Here is a 22546-nt window from a genome sequence, read left to right as displayed (position 1 = left end):
GAACATCCCATTTCGTTATCATGTTAAACATATCCCAGATCCATTTTACACCGGATTTATCCTTTAATTTTTTTTCTTGTTTTAAAAAGTTCAAAGTAAGCCTGGTTGAAGTTCTTTGACTTACTATACATGTACATTGCCCTTTGAACTCTTCGCCTTTGTACCACAATTGCTGATTACGTTTAGTAATTTATTTTCAAATAATAAAGTTTTTTTTCCGTCTCTGATATCCTGCTTATGTTTTGTTTATTTCACTTTGTGGTCATCCAGTGTTACTGATTAGTTTTGCAAAACTTTTTTTCTATTTTGTACTGTTACTAGTCTGTAGACTACTGTTCTCAACTGTTTTCACTTTAATTTGACAGTCCGAAGACCTGTCTACTAATGCTTAGTTGAATATCGGCTGATAGTTTGTTGATCATCAACAGATAGTCAACTATTTTCTCTGTTTTGCTCTGTTAATAGTTAGTAGACACTAAACTGTTTTCACTTTAATTTGATAGTCCGAAGACCTGTCTACTAATGCTTAGTTGAATATCGGCTGATAGTTTGTTGATCATCAACAGATAGTCAACTATTTTCTCTGTTTTGCTCTGTTAATAGTTAGTAGACACTAAACTGTTTTCACTTTAATTTGATAGTCCGAAGACCTGTCTACTAATGCTTAGTTGAATATTGACTGATAGTTTGTCGACATATGACAATGAACAGGTTGTCACCTACACAGGGTGCCTATTGATTGATAAAATATTCTCATCTTTATTTTACAATGAACATATATGATCAACAGAGGGTTGAATGTTCATTCATTAGATGTGTTCCTTGTGAGTGGAGGAAAGTTGATCCATATAAAACGTAGGTTGAGAATTGGTTAATAACAGCAGTTGATAGTCAACTTACTAAAAGTTGACACTCAACTGATAGTTGAATAACTGTAAAGAACATGTAGTAAAAAGCACAATGTCTTTTGCAGACTGTTTTTGTAAAAATAAATGAACAAAATAAAAATATCCTATAGTTAACTAACACTTAGTTGAATGCATGTTTCATATTTGTTGATAAGCTCTGTAGAGTATCAACTAACTCACTGTTGAATATCAACTAAACACCAGCTAATAGTGCAACGTGTAGTTAACTTAGTTAGTTGAATGCTTGTTTCTTATCTGTTGAAAGCTTTGTTGATTATCAACTAACCATCTACTAATAATGCAACTAATAGTTAACTGACAGTTAGTTGAATGCATGCTACGTGTACAAAACAACATCTACTAATAGCGCAACTTATAGTTAACAGACAGTTAGTTGAATCCATGTTTCTTATCTGTTGAACAAGCTCTGTCAATTATCAACTAACCATCTACTAATAGTGCAACTTATAGTTAACTTACAGTTAGTTGAATACATGTTGCTTATCAGTTGAGATAGTTTGGTTGAATGTCAACTCATTCACTGTTGACATGCAACTGCATATCTACTGATGGCTTGTTGAGTGTCAACAGTGGACTATCAAACTAAAGTGTTACCGAAAGGGTTGCTTTTATAGCGGGGGCCTGTGGCGTAGTGGGGGCCTGTGGCGTAGCGGGGGCACGTGGCGTAGCGGGACCACGTGGCGTAGCGGGGGCACGTGGTGTACCGGGGGCTACGTTTTTTTTTACGTTTTGCACCTGAGAGCGTCTTTATATCGCATTTGTTTTGTAAAATGACGTTGATAAACTCAACTGGGTCAGCTAGGGGCCGACTGGGGTTCAAAACGTCGAAAAAGAGCCGATGCTTGATGCTTGATTTTAAATTCCTTAAAAACTTGATTCTGTAACGTTAATGTTCCCACTTGTCTTGTTAACCTAATCATCGTAGCATTATAGCATTTTCTATAATCACAATTTAGACATCTATTTTAGTTTAAGTTTCTTCTCAACAAACTCTTGTGTTCTCCCTGAAAGTTAATAAATAATGACATTGAGATTAAAGAATGTTTTATATTTGTCTTGAATTTAAATTGTTTTTTATTAATAAAATCCCATTGAATTTAAAATGTATTTGTTTCCAATGAAGTCCATAGTCACCAATAGTGCTTGAGAAAGTGTTTGAAATGTTGTATCTTGTTCACAGAAGTCTACCAAGAACTTGCCCAAAAGCGTGACGCATTTAGCCGAGGGGAGGAAATATGGTCTGTTACAGTGTTCCAGAAAAAAAGCAGAAAGACAGGAAATCAAGCAATGGAGGTGGTAACCTTACGGAATCAAGCCACGACAGTTAGTTTGAGGACTTTTGATCATTGATAGTTTGTGATTGCATGAAATGACATAGACAACCTTGCTTATTGTTAGAAATGTACCTGGCAAACAGTGGCGTGTTCAGGGAGTGGCCTAGGGTGGCACGGGCCACCCCTGAAATCTGATTGGCCACCCCAGGTGCCACCCCAATAACCACAGCACTGAGTGTAAACTGCACGCTTGTTTAGAGTTGCAGTTCCTTCTCAAACCTGAGAGGCAGCAGAGATGCGCTAAAGTAGTATGTAGCCTGCAAAAAAAAAGTCCCGAAGAAGAAGAAGTTTGAGCAAACCTACACGTGAAACAAACTGTCTATGGCAGCAACACGTTTCTGGAGCGTCGTCGAGAAAGATGTGAGTAACCTACATTTCACTACACTTACCTGTGCCTGTAGTTAAAAGCTGTAACGGTAATAAGCTAAACGTTTATCCTGTCTTGTTTTATTTCTTTTTATTGTAATTGGCACAAGGCTGTCATCATCTCATCTCATTAGCAAACACTGTTTTGACTGTCAACGATGCTAAAGCCAACATTTAGCTATTCTGTACTGCGTAACATTGTTATGTTAGACCCGTGTAAAATCAATATCATTCGTGTGTATGCACAATTATCTATTGTACAACATATAAGAATGTCGTGCATTATGGGACTATTACAGTATGAAAAGAGGTCAGAATATTAAGGATTTCTTCATAAGGAAGAAATCCAAAATAGAGCCAGAGCAGGGGCAGAGCAGTCAGTCAGAGGATGAGAGCCAGGCTTCAGCTTCAGCTGTACACATGGGTATGTGAAATCCTGATGGTTCAAGTTTGTTCTCAAGTTTGAACTTACTCATTTGGTTTGACTGTAACATACCACTTAGTTTACTAAGGAAAGGCTGATTGTATTATAATTTTAATCACAGTTTCTGTGGATGTACATGTGGATGGTAAAGAGGAAAGACCCTCAACATCACAAACGGATCAGGGTATGTATGAATTTACCTTCTTTAAAACATTATGTGCATTGATTTGAACTGGGATATTTCACTTATACTACAGTGGCATATACTGTCATTAAGCATGTAGACACATTTTTTAACAAGCGTGTAGACACATTTTTTAACAATGCTGGTGTGAAAAGCCTAAATGTGACAATTTGACATATAAATGAATGATACAATCTCTGTATTGCTTCAGGTGTGTACAGTGCTGCTGACAATCCAGAGGTTCCTGCAGGCCATGCACAGGGGGATAGTGGTGTGGCAGCCCCATTTGGCGGGCTCGGACCTATTGGTATGTCTTAACAATTGAGGACAACCATGCTAGACAACAGACTAAGCCATTTATCTTTGCTAAGTATTGAGTCAAGAAGAGCGAGGGCACTCAACATGGATGATTTTATCAAAGTGTTTGCAAGAAAACACAAGAACAGGCGAATTGCACTGTTTTAACCCTCCTGTTTACCTAAGCTTAATAGTCCATGAGCCAGGGGTCTGTACCTCCAACCATTGTTGCACATGTTAAGTTTTGCACAGTTTTGTTAAGTTAATATTTTGCCCAGAGTCTTCAGAAAGTGCATTGTCTTTTTTGTATGTACTGTTGAAGTTAGAATAAAGTATGGTAGTTTTCAATCACATTTGTATGTTGCCTTTTCCTGAATGTTGTGACTAGTAGGTCTGTTCTTGCTTGCAGTGTTAGTAAGTGAAGTAGATATGGGTTGTGGATACAAAAATGGTAAATTAATGCTATGCCGACACCTGGGTGTGGGTGTGCATACGTGAGTGTATATGTCTGCGCAGGCGCTCCTGCTCACACTTCATGCCACCCCTGCATATGTCAGTGCCCCACTGGTGCCACCCCTATCAAAAATGTCTGGACACGCCACTGCTGGCAAAGCATATTTTTCGATGGTTTCCCATCAATTATATTGAAAGCTATGGCTTTTTGTTTTAACCGGCCATGCATGATTTGTGGATGTTAGGGTAGCTACATTTCAGAAAGGATCACCATACGGTTTTAAATAAACGTACACATCATGGGTCTAGTACATTCTGGTACAAGCAGTATAATGTATTTATGAGTTTCCACACCAGCTTCAGGCGGAAGTGGGATCATGGTTTCCGGTCTTGGCTTGAAATTTAACCTTTGAGTAATTTGCAGAAGAAGCTTTTAATTTTTGCAAAATGAAAACAAATATGGCTAAATTACTTGCTTTATTTCCATGGTTTGTGGTAATCCAGGCACACTCTCAAACAATATTTTTGTTTTCAGTCTGGTTCACAGGCAGCAACTTCCATGTGCGACCAGCTTAAGAGCTACCTCTATTCCAAGAGAACCGCCAAGCAGAGCACACCCCTCCGTAGCTCTACTCCTGCTCCAGATTGGTCTGATGACTCGGATGAAACATCCTGTGATTTATTTGGGCCGTTCAAAATGCGGAAGGTGGTACTGACCAGTGAGGAGGAGGGAGATGACTGCATTCCACAGGAGGAGCCAGAGCACCAGAAGGAGCCAGAGGGCCAGCAGCAACCAGTGAAGGTTCTGGTGGAACTAGAGGAGGAGACATTGAAGGCTCTGAAAGGTGGGTGCATGTGTATGCTAGTGATGCCTGGGTTAGCTCTGCAGCCACCTGAACCTTCACACACAATTTATTGACCCACTTGCAACCATTCTTATTGAGGTCATGAAGGGAAATGCATGTTATTTTGAACCCAAGTATGTTAGGGCTGCTCGATTATGGCAAAAATCATAATCACGATTATTTTGGTCAATATTGAAATCATGATTATTCAAACGTTGCGTGTTATGTCTCAGATTCCAAACCCAACTTCCTACGTTTCAAATTTTATACAATGCATATGCAAAATGGTTTTATTGCTGTAGATCAGAACTGTTGGAATGCGCCTTGGTCAATCATACTACTCGGTCTACTCTTTTGTATAATGACATGACACAAATAAGTTGTATTTTGTGTCTCAATTCATTATTTACACCTGGACCCCTTTTATATCCTTGTTTAAGAGCTTCCAGGATTAGTTGCTGCCATCAAAACAGCACTGGAGAAACTACCATCGGCATGCACCAGTTCCACCCTCAGCCAGAGTGAATGCCAGCAAACTCCAGGATCTGATACTAGGGGTGACGACTTGGTACGACTCAAAGACATACTCTGTAACCGTACCCCATTGCTATTATTCTATAACAAAGTATTGTGTTATCACACCCTTGAAACCAAGACAATGCCCAGCTGCCCCACATAAGTATACAGAAGTATACTCAAGTAGTGCTTGAGTACACTTCTGTACTACTTGAGTATACTCAATGGCAGTGTTTGGAATAACGCCGTTTAAAGTAACGCCGTTAGGTAACTCCGTTATTTTTTCAGTAACGGGGTAATCTAACTAATTACTTTTTCTGTCATCCAAACGCAGCCCTGGCGCTCCACACACAAACTGCTAGTGCGGAGAGCGGGTGGGTTAACGTCCGAGATAAGAGATTATGATTGGCTAAGGCAGGGTCATGTGTCATCGTAGCCAATCGGAGCCATTGTTTAAACTTTTTACACACATAAGCCAGGACACGCGCGCCACACACAAACAGCAAACATTCGATGAAGCAGGAGAAATGGCGAATCTGGTTCAATCTGGAGATATAAGCACTACTTCCAATTCATTGAGGTCAAGGGCAAAAACGTGAATGTCAAGGGTACATTGTGTCCAGGACCAAGAGCGAAGACTTTATCAACATCTGTTGTGAGCAACTCCAATTTAATGAAGCATCTCACAACTATGCACGCGTCAACAAAGCTAGTGGCCAAAAACACCGATACCTCCACCACAGATGATAGCTCGTCATCCACTAGCAAATAAGGTCACGGAGCAAAGTCGTCCCAGCAGCAAAAGCTAGATTTTTCTGGCCTACAACAAAAACCTATAACGCAGGCTGAAGTCAACCGTATGATAACTAACCCTAGCCAGGTATGTGGTCAAAAATATATTGCCATTATCGACGCTGGAGGATGATTCATTCCGAGCCATTATTGCTAAAATACCTAAGAAAGGAGGGGCCTGTACGCCTTGCACAAAGACGTTTGCTAAATACCTAGATGCTGACTACGCCAAAATGAACACAGAGCTTAAAAAAAGTTTTGAAGAGTTGGACTTTTTGTCTACAACTGCAGATATTTGGACTGCTCACAACCGCAGGTACCTCGGCGTGACCGCCCACTGGATAGATCCAAACAGCCTAGAGCGAAAGAAAGCAGCCTTGGCCTGCAGACGGTTCAAGGGCCGTCATACGCATGATCACATTGCTACTGAACTGGACAATATCCACTCATCCTTTGCTATTTCTAGCAAAATCACAGCTACTGTCACAGACAATGGTTCGAATTTTGTGAAGGCCTTCAAAGTTTACCAGCCCGTTCAGGGTGATGACTCTGGGGAGGAGGATGCTGATGATGTGACTTTTGTCGACCTTCATGATGCCTTACAAGAAGACATGAATGTGGATGAGGATGTGGTAGAGGATATTGTGACTTTGCCACCACACCACAGACGTGCATCGCACACAGCAAACCTTATTTCATGCCGTGATGTGGACAAGTGGTTACTCTCAAGACCAGACATAAAATCTGTACAGAAGTGCTACCTCAAAATGCACAGCTTTGTGGAATAAGGCTAGCCGTTCCACAGTGGCTGCAGAGACCGTGGATGAAGTCCTTGAAAGGAAGCTCTTTGTCCCATGTACGACCAGATGGAACTCCTTTCATGATGCCGTTGCTCGTGTCTGTGAATTCCCAATCGCCGAGCTGAACACCATCTCCTACAATTTTGGGTTGAAGGCCATCACAGATCGGGAGTACCAGTTCCTCAGAGAATACTGCACAGGGATGAAGCCACTAACAGTAGCCCTCGACATTCTTCAGGGCGAAGACAACTGTTTCTATGGCACACTCCTACCCACACTGGAGACATTGATCTCCAAGACCCTGGACTTTTAGAGTGGCCTGCAAATCCTTGGTGACCTTGCAGAGGCTGTTGTCAAGGTAAGAGCTAGTATCTCTTCAATTAAAAGCATTAAATACATACTCCCATGGATTAATTAAGTGTAAATTATGAATTATGATATCAAAGTCAAATTAAATGTATATCTCTTGGCTCATAATGTGTGTGTGTGTGTGTGTGTGTGTGTGTGTATGTGTGTGTGTGCGTCTCATTTCAGGCGATCAAAACCGGATTTGCAGAGGTGCTGGAATGTGAGTCTGCAGTCTTGGCTGCGGTGACACTGCCCAGGTTTAAACTACGTTGGCTGCGGACACAGGAAAGGAAGGACAACGCCAAGGCAAGTCTGCTGGCGGAGTGCCGGAAAAGTGCCCAAGATGAACACCAGCTAATGGGTACCAACGCACCAACACGCAACCTCAGCACAAACTCAGCCATAGAGGATGAATTATTTTCCTTTGAGGATGAGGAGGACACCTCTGCTTCTGTGGAAAGCCAAGTTGTTGACTATTTAAAATCAGGAGCACAAGGGATGGACACTCTTAACGGATTCCCACTAATTAAGAAAATGTCACTAAAATACAATGCAGCCACTCCATCCAGTGCCCCAGTTGAGAGACTATTTAGCCTAGGGAAGCTGGTCTTCACCCCAAAGAGGAACAGGCTGTCTGACAAGAGGTTTGAAATGCTGCTGCTTCTTAGATACAATCAGTGGTTTGAAGGGTAGGATGGTTAGGCTACATGGGTTAGCTGGATACTTGACGGATACATGAATAGATTAGTGTTTTGGAAGGAGTGTATGGATGGGTAGATTAATATCTAGAAGCTAAAATTCAATCTTTAAAAGCACTCCATGTTGTTCAACTGTTTACTTTTTTAATGAAGAAATTACTTGAAATAAAGTAGCCTATGTCTTCCAGACTATTTGTCTCAGGTTGTGAGAGTTTGATTTATTTAATTAGCTAGTTACTGCAAACACACTTTATATTGTTTAACTGTTTATTTTTGAGAATATGCTTAAAGAATGTCTACCAGACCAGTTGTCTCAGGTTGTGAGTTTGATTTATTTAATTTACTAGTTACTGCAATCACACTTTATATTGTTAACTGTTTACTTTTGAGAATATACTTAAAGAATGTCTACCAGACCATTTGTCTGAGATTCGGAGTTTGATTTATTTATTTAATTAAGACTACAGAGTTGAACTCACTTTTTGTTGTTTAAATGTTTACTGTTGTTGTCTCAGGTTGTGAGGGTTAGATTTAATTTGCTACAGTTAATGCAAACACACTTTATTTTGTTTAACTGTTTTTTTACAAAGATACTAATGCTTGAAGTGCAGGATAAACCTCTTGCTATCTGTTGATGTGCAATAAATATTGAAGGTTATGTACAGGTACCCGTCTGTTCTACTCATTTCAACTGACTTGTGAAAACAAAAAATCCAAAAACCTTTGACAAACATTATAGCAACTTTTTTTTAAAGTAACGCAAATAGTTACTTTCCCTGGTAACTAGTTATTTATTATAGAGTAATTCAGTTACTAACTCAGTTACTTTTTGGAATAAGTAGTGAGTAACTATAACTAATTACTTTTTTAAAGTAACGTTCCCAACACTGCTCAATGGTATGCAAAATTGTAAATTAATGCAGAATTACAAATATTATTTGTTGGCATAAGAAATACAGTGTACACTTGCATTACCATTAGATTGTATCACCAGTGTGTTTGAAGTTTACTTAAAGGGGACATTATGAAAACAACACTTTTCCTGGGATTTGCGGTGTTGTTTTGGGTCTCTGGTGCTCCCACACGCATACAAACTTTGAAAAAAGTCTACATGATTTTTTTGAGTGAGATGCATTTCTGAAAGTACCCTGCCTAGAGTTACCAAACGAGAGAGTCCGTTTCAGCGCCCCCTCCTACGTAGGAAGGGAGTATTTTTGAATATTACCTCCTACTTCCCCACCCCTCTCCAATCAGAGCATAGCTAGGATTTTGTGGACCAGCGGACATGATGTTTGCGCATTTCAGAAGCAGGGATATGGAGGAGAAAGGGATTGTACTCCCGGAGCTGAGCTGCCGGACTGCCGCCGAAGCTCCCCCGCCGGAGCTGCCGGCGGGGCATTCCGGCAGCTCAGCTCCGGGAGTACAATCCCTTTCTCCTCCCATATCCCTGCTTCTGAAATGCGCAAACATCATGTCCGCTGGTCCACAAAATCCTAGCTATGCTCTGATTGGAGAGGGGTGGGGAAGTAGGAGGTAATATTCAAAAATACTCCCTTCCTACGTAGGAGGGGGCGCTGAAACGGACTCTCTCGTTTGGTAACTCTAGGCAGGGTACTTTCAGAAATGCATCTCACTCAAAAAAATCATGTAGACTTTTTTCAAAGTTTGTATGCGTGTGGGAGCACCAGAGACCCAAAACAACACCGCAAATCCCAGGAAAAGTGTTGTTTTCATAATGTCCCCTTTAAGTAAACTTCAAACACACTGGTGATACAATCTAATGGTAATGCAAGTGTACACTGTATTTCTTATGCCAACAAATAATATTTGTAATTCTGCATTAATTTACAATTTTGCATACCATTGAGCAGTGTTGGGAACGTTACTTTAAAAAAGTAATTAGTTATAGTTACTCACTACTTATTCCAAAAAGTAACTGAGTTAGTAACTGAATTACTCTATAATAAATAACTAGTTACCAGGGAAAGTAACTATTTGCGTTACTTTAAAAAAAAGTTGCTATAATGTTTGTCAAAGGTTTTTGGATTTTTTGTTTTCACAAGTCAGTTGAAATGAGTAGAACAGACGGGTACCTGTACATAACCTTCAATATTTATTGCACATCAACAGATAGCAAGAGGTTTATCCTGCACTTCAAGCATTAGTATCTTTGTAAAAAAACAGTTAAACAAAATAAAGTGTGTTTGCATTAACTGTAGCAAATTAAATCTAACCCTCACAACCTGAGACAACAACAGTAAACATTTAAACAACAAAAAGTGAGTTCAACTCTGTAGTCTTAATTAAATAAATAAATCAAACTCCGAATCTCAGACAAATGGTCTGGTAGACATTCTTTAAGTATATTCTCAAAAGTAAACAGTTAACAATATAAAGTGTGATTGCAGTAACTAGTAAATTAAATAAATCAAACTCACAACCTGAGACAACTGGTCTGGTAGACATTCTTTAAGCATATTCTCAAAAATAAACAGTTAAACAATATAAAGTGTGTTTGCAGTAACTAGCTAATTAAATAAATCTAACTCTCACAACCTGAGACAAATAGTCTGGAAGACATAGGCTACTTTATTTCAAGTAATTTCTTCATTAAAAAAGTAAACAGTTGAACAACATGGAGTGCTTTTAAAGATTGAATTTTAGCTTCTAGATATTAATCTACCCATCCATACACTCCTTCCAAAACACTAATCTATTCATGTATCCGTCAAGTATCCAGCTAACCCATGTAGCCTAACCATCCTACCCTTCAAACCACTGATTGTATCTAAGAAGCAGCAGCATTTCAAACCTCTTGTCAGACAGCCTGTTCCTCTTTGGGGTGAAGACCAGCTTCCCTAGGCTAAATAGTCTCTCAACTGGGGCACTGGATGGAGTGGCTGCATTGTATTTTAGTGACATTTTCTTAATTAGTGGGAATCCGTTAAGAGTGTCCATCCCTTGTGCTCCTGATTTTAAATAGTCAACAACTTGGCTTTCCACAGAAGCAGAGGTGTCCTCCTCATCCTCAAAGGAAAATAATTCATCCTCTATGGCTGAGTTTGTGCTGAGGTTGCGTGTTGGTGCGTTGGTACCCATTAGCTGGTGTTCATCTTGGGCACTTTTCCGGCACTCCGCCAGCAGACTTGCCTTGGCGTTGTCCTTCCTTTCCTGTGTCCGCAGCCAACGTAGTTTAAACCTGGGCAGTGTCACCGCAGCCAAGACTGCAGACTCACATTCCAGCACCTCTGCAAATCCGGTTTTGATCGCCTGAAATGAGACGCACACACACACATACACACACACACACACACACACACACACACACATTATGAGCCAAGAGATATACATTTAATTTGACTTTGATATCATAATTCATAATTTACACTTAATTAATCCATGGGAGTATGTATTTAATGCTTTTAATTGAAGAGATACTAGCTCTTACCTTGACAACAGCCTCTGCAAGGTCACCAAGGATTTGCAGGCCACTCTAAAAGTCCAGGGTCTTGGAGATCAATGTCTCCAGTGTGGGTAGGAGTGTGCCATAGAAACAGTTGTCTTCGCCCTGAAGAATGTCGAGGGCTACTGTTAGTGGCTTCATCCCTGTGCAGTATTCTCTGAGGAACTGGTACTCCCGATCTGTGATGGCCTTCAACCCAAAATTGTAGGAGATGGTGTTCAGCTCGGCGATTGGGAATTCACAGACACGAGCAACGGCATCATGAAAGGAGTTCCATCTGGTCGTACATGGGACAAAGAGCTTCCTTTCAAGGACTTCATCCACGGTCTCTGCAGCCACTGTGGAACGGCTAGCCTTATTCCACAAAGCTGTGCATTTTGAGGTAGCACTTCTGTACAGATTTTATGTCTGGTCTTGAGAGTAACCACTTGTCCACATCACGGCATGAAATAAGGTTTGCTGTGTGCGATGCACGTCTGTGGTGTGGTGGCAAAGTCACAATATCCTCTACCACATCCTCATCCACATTCATGTCTTCTTGTAAGGCATCATGAAGGTCGACAAAAGTCACATCATCAGCATCCTCCTCCCCAGAGTCATCACCCTGAACGGGCTGGTAAACTTTGAAGGCCTTCACAAAATTCGAACCATTGTCTGTGACAGTAGCTGTGATTTTGCTAGAAATAGCAAAGGATGAGTGGATATTGTCCAGTTCAGTAGCAATGTGATCATGCGTATGACGGCCCATGAACCGTCTGCAGGCCAAGGCTGCTTTCTTTCGCTCTAGGCTGTTTGGATCTATCCAGTGGGCGGTCACGCCGAGGTACCTGCGGTTGTGAGCAGTCCAAATATCTGCAGTTGTAGACAAAAAGTCCAACTCTTCAAAACTTTTTTTAAGCTCTGTGTTCATTTTGGCGTAGTCAGCATCTAGGTATTTAGCAAACGTCTTTGTGCAAGGCGTACAGGCCCCTCCTTTCTTAGGTATTTTAGCAATAATGGCTCGGAATGAATCATCCTCCAGCGTCGATAATGGCAATATATTTTTGACCACATACCTGGCTAGGGTTAGTTATCATACGGTTGACTTCAGCCTGCGTTATAGGTTTTTGTTGTAGGCCAGAAAAATCTAGCTTTTGCTGCTGGGACGACTTTGCTCCGTGACCTTATTTGCTAGTGGATGACGAGCTATCATCTGTGGTGGAGGTATCGGTGTTTTTGGCCACTAGCTTTGTTGACGCGTGCATAGTTGTGAGATGCTTCATTAAATTGGAGTTGCTCACAACAGATGTTGATAAAGTCTTCGCTCTTGGTCCTGGACACAATGTACCCTTGACATTCACGTTTTTGCCCTTGACCTCAATGAATTGGAAGTAGTGCTTATATCTCCAGATTGAACCAGATTCGCCATTTCTCCTGCTTCATCGAATGTTTGCTGTTTGTGTGTGGCGCGCGTGTCCTGGCTTATGTGTGTAAAAAGTTTAAACAATGGCTCCGATTGGCTACGATGACACATGACCCTGCCTTAGCCAATCATAATCTCTTATCTCGGACGTTAACCCACCCGCTCTCCGCACTAGCAGTTTGTGTGTGGAGCGCCAGGGCTGCGTTTGGATGACAGAAAAAGTAATTAGTTAGATTACCCCGTTACTGAAAAAATAACGGAGTTACCTAACGGCGTTACTTTAAACGGCGTTATTCCAAACACTGCCATTGAGTATACTCAAGTAGTACAGAAGTGTACTCAAGCACTACTTGAGTATACTTCTGTATACTTATGTGGGGCAGCTGGGCATTGTCTTGGTTTCAAGGGTGTGATAACACAATACTTTGTTATAGAATAATAGCAATGGGGTACGGTTACAGAGTATGTCTTTGAGTCGTACCAAGTCGTCACCCCTAGTATCAGATCCTGGAGTTTGCTGGCATTCACTCTGGCTGAGGGTGGAACTGGTGCATGCCGATGGTAGTTTCTCCAGTGCTGTTTTGATGGCAGCAACTAATCCTGGAAGCTCTTAAACAAGGATATAAAAGGGGTCCAGGTGTAAATAATGAATTGAGACACAAAATACAACTTATTTGTGTCATGTCATTATACAAAAGAGTAGACCGAGTAGTATGATTGACCAAGGCGCATTCCAACAGTTCTGATCTACAGCAATAAAACCATTTTGCATATGCATTGTATAAAATTTGAAACGTAGGAAGTTGGGTTTGGAATCTGAGACATAACACGCAACGTTTGAATAATCATGATTTCAATAGACCAAAATAATCGTGATTATGATTTTTGCCATAATCGAGCAGCCCTAACATACTTGGGTTCAAAATAACATGCATTTCCCTTCATGACCTCAATAAGAATGGTTGCAAGTGGGTCAATAAATTGTGTGTGAGGGTTCAGGTGGCTGCAGAGCTAACCCAGGCATCACTAGCATACACATGCACCCACCTTTCAGAGCCTTCAATGTCTCCTCCTCTAGTTCCACCAGAACCTTCACTGGTTGCTGCTGGCCCTCTGGCTCCTTCTGGTGCTCTGGCTCCTCCTGTGGAATGCAGTCATCTCCCTCCTCCTCACTGGTCAGTACCACCTTCCGCATTTTGAACGGCCCAAATAAATCACAGGATGTTTCATCCGAGTCATCAGACCAATCTGGAGCAGGAGTAGAGCTACGGAGGGGTGTGCTCTGCTTGGCGGTTCTCTTGGAATAGAGGTAGCTCTTAAGCTGGTCGCACATGGAAGTTGCTGCCTGTGAACCAGACTGAAAACAAAAATATTGTTTGAGAGTGTGCCTGGATTACCACAAACCATGGAAATAAAGCAAGTAATTTAGCCATATTTGTTTTCATTTTGCAAAAATTAAAAGCTTCTTCTGCAAATTACTCAAAGGTTAAATTTCAAGCCAAGACCGGAAACCATGATCCCACTTCCGCCTGAAGCTGGTGTGGAAACTCATAAATACATTATACTGCTTGTACCAGAATGTACTAGACCCATGATGTGTACGTTTATTTAAAACCGTATGGTGATCCTTTCTGAAATGTAGCTACCCTAACATCCACAAATCATGCATGGCCGGTTAAAACAAAAAGCCATAGCTTTCAATATAATTGATGGGAAACCATCGAAAAATATGCTTTGCCAGCAGTGGCGTGTCCAGACATTTTTGATAGGGGTGGCACCAGTGGGGCACTGACATATGCAGGGGTGGCATGAAGTGTGAGCAGGAGCGCCTGCGCAGACATATACACTCACGTATGCACACCCACACCCAGGTGTCGGCATAGCATTAATTTACCATTTTTGTATCCACAACCCATATCTACTTCACTTACTAACACTGCAAGCAAGAACAGACCTACTAGTCACAACATTCAGGAAAAGGCAACATACAAATGTGATTGAAAACTACCATACTTTATTCTAACTTCAACAGTACATACAAAAAAGACAATGCACTTTCTGAAGACTCTGGGCAAAATATTAACTTAACAAAACTGTGCAAAACTTAACATGTGCAACAATGGTTGGAGGTACAGACCCCTGGCTCATGGACTATTAAGCTTAGGTAAACAGGAGGGTTAAAACAGTGCAATTCGCCTGTTCTTGTGTTTTCTTGCAAACACTTTGATAAAATCATCCATGTTGAGTGCCCTCGCTCTTCTTGACTCAATACTTAGCAAAGATAAATGGCTTAGTCTGTTGTCTAGCATGGTTGTCCTCAATTGTTAAGACATACCAATAGGTCCGAGCCCGCCAAATGGGGCTGCCACACCACTATCCCCCTGTGCATGGCCTGCAGGAACCTCTGGATTGTCAGCAGCACTGTACACACCTGAAGCAATACAGAGATTGTATCATTCATTTATATGTCAAATTGTCACATTTAGGCTTTTCACACCAGCATTGTTAAAAAATGTGTCTACACGCTTGTTAAAAAATGTGTCTACATGCTTAATGACAGTATATGCCACTGTAGTATAAGTGAAATATCCCAGTTCAAATCAATGCACATAATGTTTTAAAGAAGGTAAATTCATACATACCCTGATCCGTTTGTGATGTTGAGGGTCTTTCCTCTTTACCATCCACATGTACATCCACAGAAACTGTGATTAAAATTATAATACAATCAGCCTTTCCTTAGTAAACTAAGTGGTATGTTACAGTCAAACCAAATGAGTAAGTTCAAACTTGAGAACAAACTTGAACCATCAGGATTTCACATACCCATGTGTACAGCTGAAGCTGAAGCCTGGCTCTCATCCTCTGACTGACTGCTCTGCCCCTGCTCTGGCTCTATTTTGGATTTCTTCCTTATGAAGAAATCCTTAATATTCTGACCTCTTTTCATACTGTAATAGTCCCATAATGCACGACATTCTTATATGTTGTACAATAGATAATTGTGCATACACACGAATGATATTGATTTTACACGGGTCTAACATAACAATGTTACGCAGTACAGAATAGCTAAATGTTGGCTTTAGCATCGTTGACAGTCAAAACAGTGTTTGCTAATGAGATGAGATGATGACAGCCTTGTGCCAATTACAATAAAAAGAAATAAAACAAGACAGGATAAACGTTTAGCTTATTACCGTTACAGCTTTTAACTACAGGCACAGGTAAGTGTAGTGAAATGTAGGTTACTCACATCTTTCTCGACGACGCTCCAGAAACGTGTTGCTGCCATAGACAGTTTGTTTCACGTGTAGGTTTGCTCAAACTTCTTCTTCTTCGGGACTTTTTTTTTGCAGGCTACATACTACTTTAGCGCATCTCTGCTGCCTCTCAGGTTTGAGAAGGAACTGCAACTCTAAACAAGCGTGCAGTTTACATTCAGTGCTGTGGATATTGGGGTGGCACTTGGGGTGGCCAATCAGATTTCAGGGGTGGCCCGTGCCACCCTAGGCCACTCCCTGAACACGCCACTGTTTGCCAGGTACATTTCTAACAATAAGCAAGGTTGTCTATGTCATTTCATGCAATCACAAACTATCAATGATCAAAAGTCCTCAAACTAACTGTCGTGGCTTGATTCCGTAAGGTTACCACCTCCATTGCTTGATTTCCTGTCTTTCTGCTTTTTTTCTGGAACACTGTAACAGACCATATTTCCTCCCCTCGGCTAAATGCGTCACGCTTTTGGGCAAGTTCTTGGTAGACTTCTGTGAACAAGATACAACATTTCAAACACTTTCTCAAGCACTATTGGTGACTATGGACTTCATTGGAAACAAATACATTTTAAATTCAATGGGATTTTATTAATAAAAAACAATTTAAATTCAAGACAAATATAAAACATTCTTTAATCTCAATGTCATTATTTATTAACTTTCAGGGAGAACACAAGAGTTTGTTGAGAAGAAACTTAAACTAAAATAGATGTCTAAATTGTGATTATAGAAAATGTTATAATGCTACGATGATTAGGTTAACAAGACAAGTGGGAACATTAACGTTACAGAATCAAGTTTTTAAGGAATTTAAAATCAAGCATCAAGCATCGGCTCTTTTTCGACGTTTTGAACCCCAGTCGGCCCCTAGCTGACCCAGTTGAGTTTATCAACGTCATTTTACAAAACAAATGCGATATAAAGACGCTCTCAGGTGCAAAACGTAAAAAAAACGTAGCCCCCGGTACACCACGTGCCCCCGCTACGCCACGTGGTCCCGCTACGCCACGTGCCCCCGCTACGCCACAGGCCCCCACTACGCCACAGGCCCCCGCTATAAAAGCAACCCTTTCGGTAACACTTTAGTTTGATAGTCCACTGTTGACACTCAACAAGCCATCAGTAGATATGCAGTTGCATGTCAACAGTGAATGAGTTGACATTCAACCAAACTATCTCAACTGATAAGCAACATGTATTCAACTAACTGTAAGTTAACTATAAGTTGCACTATTAGTAGATGGTTAGTTGATAATTGACAGAGCTTGTTCAACAGATAAGAAACATGGATTCAACTAACTGTCTGTTAACTATAAGTTGCGCTATTAGTAGATGTTGTTTTGTACACGTAGCATGCATTCAACTAACTGTCAGTTAACTATTAGTTGCATTATTAGTAGATGGTTAGTTGATAATCAACAAAGCTTTCAACAGATAAGAAACAAGCATTCAACTAACTAAGTTAACTACACGTTGCACTATTAGCTGGTGTTTAGTTGATATTCAACAGTGAGTTAGTTGATACTCTACAGAGCTTGTCAACAAATATGAAACATGCATTCAACTAAGTGTTAGTTAACTATAGGATATTTTTATTTTGTTCATTTATTTTTACAAAAACAGTCTGCAAAAGACATTGTGCTTTTTACTACATGTTCTTTACAGTTATTCAACTATCAGTTGAGTGTCAACTTTTAGTAAGTTGACTATCAACTGCTGTTATTAACCAATTCTCAACCTACGTTTTATATGGATCAACTTTCCTCCACTCACAAGGAACACATCTAATGAATGAACATTCAACCCTCTGTTGATCATATATGTTCATTGTAAAATAAAGATGAGAATATTTTATCAATCAATAGGCACCCTGTGTAGGTGACAACCTGTTCATTGTCATATGTCGACAAACTATCAGTCAATATTCAACTAAGCATTAGTAGACAGGTCTTCGGACTATCAAATTAAAGTGAAAACAGTTTAGTGTCTACTAACTATTAACAGAGCAAAACAGAGAAAATAGTTGACTATCTGTTGATGATCAACAAACTATCAGCCGATATTCAACTAAGCATTAGTAGACCGGTCTTCGGACTATCAAATTAAAGTGAAAACAGTTTAGTGTCTACTAACTATTAACAGAGCAAAACAGAGAAAATAGTTGACTATCTGTTGATGATCAACAAACTATCAGCCGATATTCAACCAAGCATTAGTAGACAGGTCTTCGGACTGTCAAATTAAAGTGAAAACAGTTGAGAACAGTAGTCTACAGACTAGTAACAGTACAAAATAGAAAAAAAGTTTTGCAAAACTAATCAGTAACACTGGATGACCACAAAGTGAAATAAACAAAACATAAGCAGGATATCAGAGACGGAAAAAAAACTTTATTATTTGAAAATAAATTACTAAACGTAATCAGCAATTGTGGTACAAAGGCAAAGAGTTCAAAGGGCAATGTACATGTATAGTAAGTCAAAGAACTTCAACCAGGCTTACTTTGAACTTTTTAAAACAAGAAAAAAAATTAAAGGATAAATCCGGTGTAAAATGGATCTGGGATATGTTTAACATGATAACGAAATGGGATGTTCATTTGGGAGCAAAAAAGTGAATGTAGACGCATTCTTAAGTTGGCTGTTTTTAGCCGATTCTACCAAAACGCTATAAACTTGGAACGATGGGGGCAAGTCTCGTAAAAACGAAATTGCTATTTTAAACCACTTAAAAGGATAGAAGTAGCCCGACACTTCTTTGGTAGTATAATAAGGGTCTTAAAATATAAAACGAGGCATTGATAACTTTGTAAGTGTACAGATTGTTTATTAAAAATGATATTTTATGCACACAATACCATCAGAAGTTCACCCATCGACACCATCTTGTATTTAAGACTTGATAAGTAGAATGGCGAACACAGAGCTTAGCTTGCGTGTTGTTCACGGATGTCACAATCTCTGTGTTTGTCAATGTACTTATATCGAGTCTTAAATACAAGATGGCGTCGACGGGTGAACAACTGATGGCATTGTGTGTATAAAATGTAATTTGTAATAACAGGGTTTATACAGAGATTCTTAAGTTGAATTTACTACCGTTTTTACTACCGTCACAATTTTTTTTACTACCAGCACGACTTCAAGCTTCAACTGTAGCAGCTTAAAGTATATATACATATACACACACACACACACACACACACACGGTGTATGTGAGTGTTTGTGTTAGGGCCAGCGAGAGAGCAACATTGAAGTAAGAGGGAACTCTAACATAGGAGTTGGATTAATCAAGATGTCCCCACCGGCCTTGGTCCATAGGTTTTTACTTAATGTCAAAAAGTAACAATTCCATGACAATTAGAAGACAGACTGGACCTTTAGGATGAACAGCTACACTGTGAATTGGAATCTGAAACAAAATGGTTAAATTAGGGCCTAAAAAAAATGGCAATAAAGTGCAACTTTACACTGTAATAGTATTTTTAACAAACAACTTAATAACTTAATAACTTCAACACTGGACACAAAAAATGACCAAGAGAGCGAGAACATAACCAATGATATTAACAACAGGCAAACATACGAGTTGCTAATTAAAATTGCAGTCACAAGTGTCCATAGTTTTTTTTACTTAATGTCAAAAAGTAACAATTCCATGACAATTAGAAGACAGACTGGACCTTTAGAATGAACAGCTACACTGTGAATTGGAATCTGAAACAAAATGGTTAAATTAGGGCCTCAAAAAAATGGCAATAAAGTGCAACTTTACACTGTAATAGTATTTTTAACAAACAACTTAATAACTTAATAACTTCAACACTGGACACAAAAAATGACCAAGAGAGAGAGAACATAACCAATGATATTAACAACAGGCAAACATACGAGTTGCTAATTAAAATTGCAGTCACAAGTGCCTCAGCTGTGTGGCTTTTTCTTTTATCATTTTTTCCACTTGGAGAAGGTCTGCTTTTTTGTCCCTGTGTCTTCTCCGAAGAGAGTTGGATTTTGTGATGAGCTCAGCCATCTTTGTTCCTGCCTTTCCCTCAGCCATCTCTGCATACTTGTCGGCATCATTTTCAAGTGAATGGCACACGCTATTGAGTACCTGCCGCTGGTTCCGGAGGTCCTCAAGCTCCTTCTCTGCTGCTTTCCTCTTAAGCCCTTGTGTGGCGCTCTCCTTTTTTTTCCGCTCACTCTCAAGGTATAGCCTGTATTGTGACCTCGCTGAAGCAGCAGAGGCCAGGAGCTCCTTGGTCAGAGGAACTTTAAGAACGCCACCACAAACAGTTACCTTATCACAGATTAACCTGAGGGCTTCGAGAGATTCATCACGGAGGTTACACGTTTCTACCTCTTTATTCACCGAGAAGCCTCTCTCTACTGTGGCCTGTCCATGGGAAAGGAGGAGAGCACTTTGGCAGAACTTTAGCAGGTCAGGGTGGGACATACAGAGTTTAGAGTGGAGAAAGACATCGAGACGCTGCCTCAGGGGTTGGAAGGAAACAAACTCATCTTCTCTGCCCACGACAGAGAGAAAGGATGTGAATTGTTGAATGATGACATCACCTGCAACATTGACAGGTACAAATTAAGATATATTCATTACATTTATAACATTCCAGTCAACTGCTTCATCATCCATTCAACAAAAGTACATACAGTACATCATAGATACACAACAGTATCTAAAGCATTGGTTCTCAATTTGAATAACCTATCCACTTCTACTGTCCCTATACAATATTTTCTTACCAGCTGCAATGCCACCTGTCAGCTGCTGACAGGTGGCTGCTGTCCCTGGATGAAAGTATGTACTAATGCCTTAATCTGTACAATGCACCACTCTGGATCTTTGACCATCTTTGTGGGATCCAGGCAGGAAATCTGCCTAACAATGGGGAATTTCAACGGGGACTTTTCCTGCAGTTTCTTCACGATGCTAATCAGACACTGCAAACACTCTTTTCTCAGGCTGAGTACAGATAGTTCCCCTATCTTGGTTCCTGGTTTGCCCAGGAGTGCCTATCAAGAAACATTAAGAAACATATAGTCGATGCTTTCTTTGAAAGGAAATGTTTACATAATACTAATGATAATATTAATACTGAACAAACTGTAATTGCTAGTTGATTTGTGCAGCATCATAATTCACAAATTCAACTCACAAAACAAATAAACACTGAAAATACCTTGATGGCAGATTCAGCCCCCAAGCCTATGTCTACCCTTTTGAGGGAGACCCAGTTCTTCTCCTCAGAGATGTCCAAATTAATGAGCTGCAGGGGGCTTTGGTCCTTTAGGAGCTCCCTTTTAATGAACCGCCTCAGTAAACTCTGATGATGATAACAAGCAGATAGTTACCCAGCCATTCAATCAATTAATACAGGTTTACTTTTAAAATAATTAATCAAAATCTTACTTACCAACAGAAGCTCAGTTAAATCTTTTGCCAAAAAAGGCAACACTGGCTCATCTGTTTGGTATTTAACAAGAAATGGGTTAAAACTTCTCGCAATGGCGAGGAAGAATTGAAGCTTTGCCATTAAGAGTGCATCTCCTAGTGCTGCCAGGATGACGTCATAAGAGGCCGTGTTCGGTTTTTGGACCTTCTTCTCCTCAGCAGCATCAACATACTTCTGAATCATGGGCCAAACTTCCAGGAATCTCTCTGCAACCGGCACATTTTCGACCCATCTGTGGCCGCAGAAAGAGAGGGGAAAGCAGGATGATCCGGTTATGTTGGTGTAGTCCTCTCTTCGGGCAGGAACGTTGTGGAAGAGAAAATGGAGCGCGCGCAGGAGTTTGTCAATTTGCCAGGCTGTGAAGCCTGCCTTCATGGCATTGTGGAGGGTGTGCAGTCCACAGCTCCCAACCATCAGGACTTGAGCACCTCCGTACAGCTCAGCATGCTCCTTTTGAAGGAGATCCAGGACTTTGAAGTTCACATTAGGGCCATCCATTCCAACTGAGAGAAGCTCCCTCATGTTGAGTTGTGCAACACATTCCTGTGAATTATCACACAGAAGAAAGTTTGATTAAATAACATTGAAACCACATTCAATATACAGACAGTAATACTGTATATGCTTCAAATCAAACATTTAGCTTTACTATCCTAAAGTAAAACACAAGTCAGGTGTTGGAATACATTTGACAGTGATAGATATTAGGCCTATATCAAGGACTGTTTTGCCAAAGTTAGATCATTGGTTCTCCAAATGTGGCTCACTGTAAACAAAATCCCAATAATGTAGATCTGACTTTATCTGAGCCATGCTCAACCTTCAGATTAAGCATAACAGTTTGGCTATAACACTTTTTAATTAGACACTTTTCCAATATTGTGTTACAGAAATTCAACGATAGGCTAAATAATAATAATAATAATTTAATAATAATAATAAAT

The 22546-nt window shown here is 40.2% G+C and overlaps 3 protein-coding genes across 6 annotated transcripts; 1 reads left to right on the top strand and 2 right to left on the bottom strand.

Annotated features, from left to right (window-relative positions):
• The first annotated feature begins 2173 nt into the window (after positions 1-2173).
• Positions 2174-7342, top strand: LOC130385127 (uncharacterized). Of its 2 annotated transcripts, XM_056593448.1 has the most exons (6): positions 2174-2623; positions 3175-3237; positions 3449-3544; positions 4523-4832; positions 5273-5400; positions 7179-7342. In XM_056593448.1, exons 1-6 carry the CDS (start codon positions 2585-2587, stop codon positions 7251-7253), a joined length of 711 nt encoding a protein of 236 aa, XP_056449423.1. In that variant the 5' UTR covers positions 2174-2584; the 3' UTR covers positions 7254-7342. The 2 variants fall into 2 exon arrangements, with proteins under 2 accessions (XP_056449423.1, XP_056449422.1); XM_056593447.1 differs by lacking the exon at positions 7179-7342 and having other exon boundaries at positions 5273-5601.
• A 4036-nt stretch (positions 7343-11378) lies between these two features.
• On the bottom strand, positions 11379-16381 carry LOC130385128 (uncharacterized). Of its 2 annotated transcripts, XM_056593450.1 has the most exons (6): positions 16108-16381; positions 15494-15556; positions 15187-15282; positions 13899-14208; positions 13333-13460; positions 11379-11554 (listed from the first exon to the last, which is right to left on the bottom strand). In XM_056593450.1, the coding sequence occupies exons 1-6, from the start codon at positions 16144-16146 to the stop codon at positions 11480-11482; spliced, it is 711 nt and encodes a 236-aa protein (XP_056449425.1). In that variant the 5' UTR covers positions 16147-16381; the 3' UTR covers positions 11379-11479. The 2 variants fall into 2 exon arrangements, with proteins under 2 accessions (XP_056449425.1, XP_056449424.1); XM_056593449.1 differs by lacking the exon at positions 11379-11554 and having other exon boundaries at positions 13132-13460.
• A 2987-nt stretch (positions 16382-19368) lies between these two features.
• LOC130385129 (uncharacterized) lies at positions 19369-22511 on the bottom strand. Of its 2 annotated transcripts, none has more exons than XM_056593452.1 (2): positions 21564-22511; positions 19369-20706 (listed from the first exon to the last, which is right to left on the bottom strand). In XM_056593452.1, the coding sequence occupies exons 1-2, from the start codon at positions 22122-22124 to the stop codon at positions 20626-20628; spliced, it is 642 nt and encodes a 213-aa protein (XP_056449427.1). In that variant the 5' UTR covers positions 22125-22511; the 3' UTR covers positions 19369-20625. The 2 variants fall into 2 exon arrangements, with proteins under 2 accessions (XP_056449427.1, XP_056449426.1); XM_056593451.1 differs by lacking the exon at positions 19369-20706 and adding an exon at positions 21044-21473.
• Positions 22512-22546: the final 35 nt, after the last annotated feature.

Source organism: Gadus chalcogrammus, chromosome 7 (genome assembly GCF_026213295.1).
Source record: "Gadus chalcogrammus isolate NIFS_2021 chromosome 7, NIFS_Gcha_1.0, whole genome shotgun sequence".
NCBI lineage: Eukaryota > Metazoa > Chordata > Actinopteri > Gadiformes > Gadidae > Gadus > Gadus chalcogrammus.
Note: the sequence above shows the minus strand (reverse complement) of the source record. Positions and strands in the feature narration are given on the sequence as shown.

Coding starts and splice junctions, on each gene's coding strand:
- LOC130385127 (XM_056593447.1), top strand. CDS start 2,585: ATGGCAGCAACACGTTTCTGGAGCGTCGTCGAGAAAGAT. Junction 3,238..3,448: donor AACATCACAAACGGATCAGG/GTATGTATGAAT, acceptor GTATTGCTTCAG/GTGTGTACAGTGCTGCTGAC. Junction 3,545..4,522: donor TGGCGGGCTCGGACCTATTG/GTATGTCTTAAC, acceptor TTTTGTTTTCAG/TCTGGTTCACAGGCAGCAAC.
- LOC130385128 (XM_056593449.1), bottom strand. CDS start 16,146: ATGGCAGCAACACGTTTCTGGAGCGTCGTCGAGAAAGAT. Junction 15,283..15,493: donor AACATCACAAACGGATCAGG/GTATGTATGAAT, acceptor GTATTGCTTCAG/GTGTGTACAGTGCTGCTGAC. Junction 13,461..13,898: donor GACATTGAAGGCTCTGAAAG/GTGGGTGCATGT, acceptor TCCTTGTTTAAG/AGCTTCCAGGATTAGTTGCT.
- LOC130385129 (XM_056593451.1), bottom strand. CDS start 22,124: ATGAGGGAGCTTCTCTCAGTTGGAATGGATGGCCCTAATGTGAACTTC. Junction 21,474..21,563: donor ATTTAACTGAGCTTCTGTTG/GTAAGTAAGATT, acceptor TATCATCATCAG/AGTTTACTGAGGCGGTTCAT.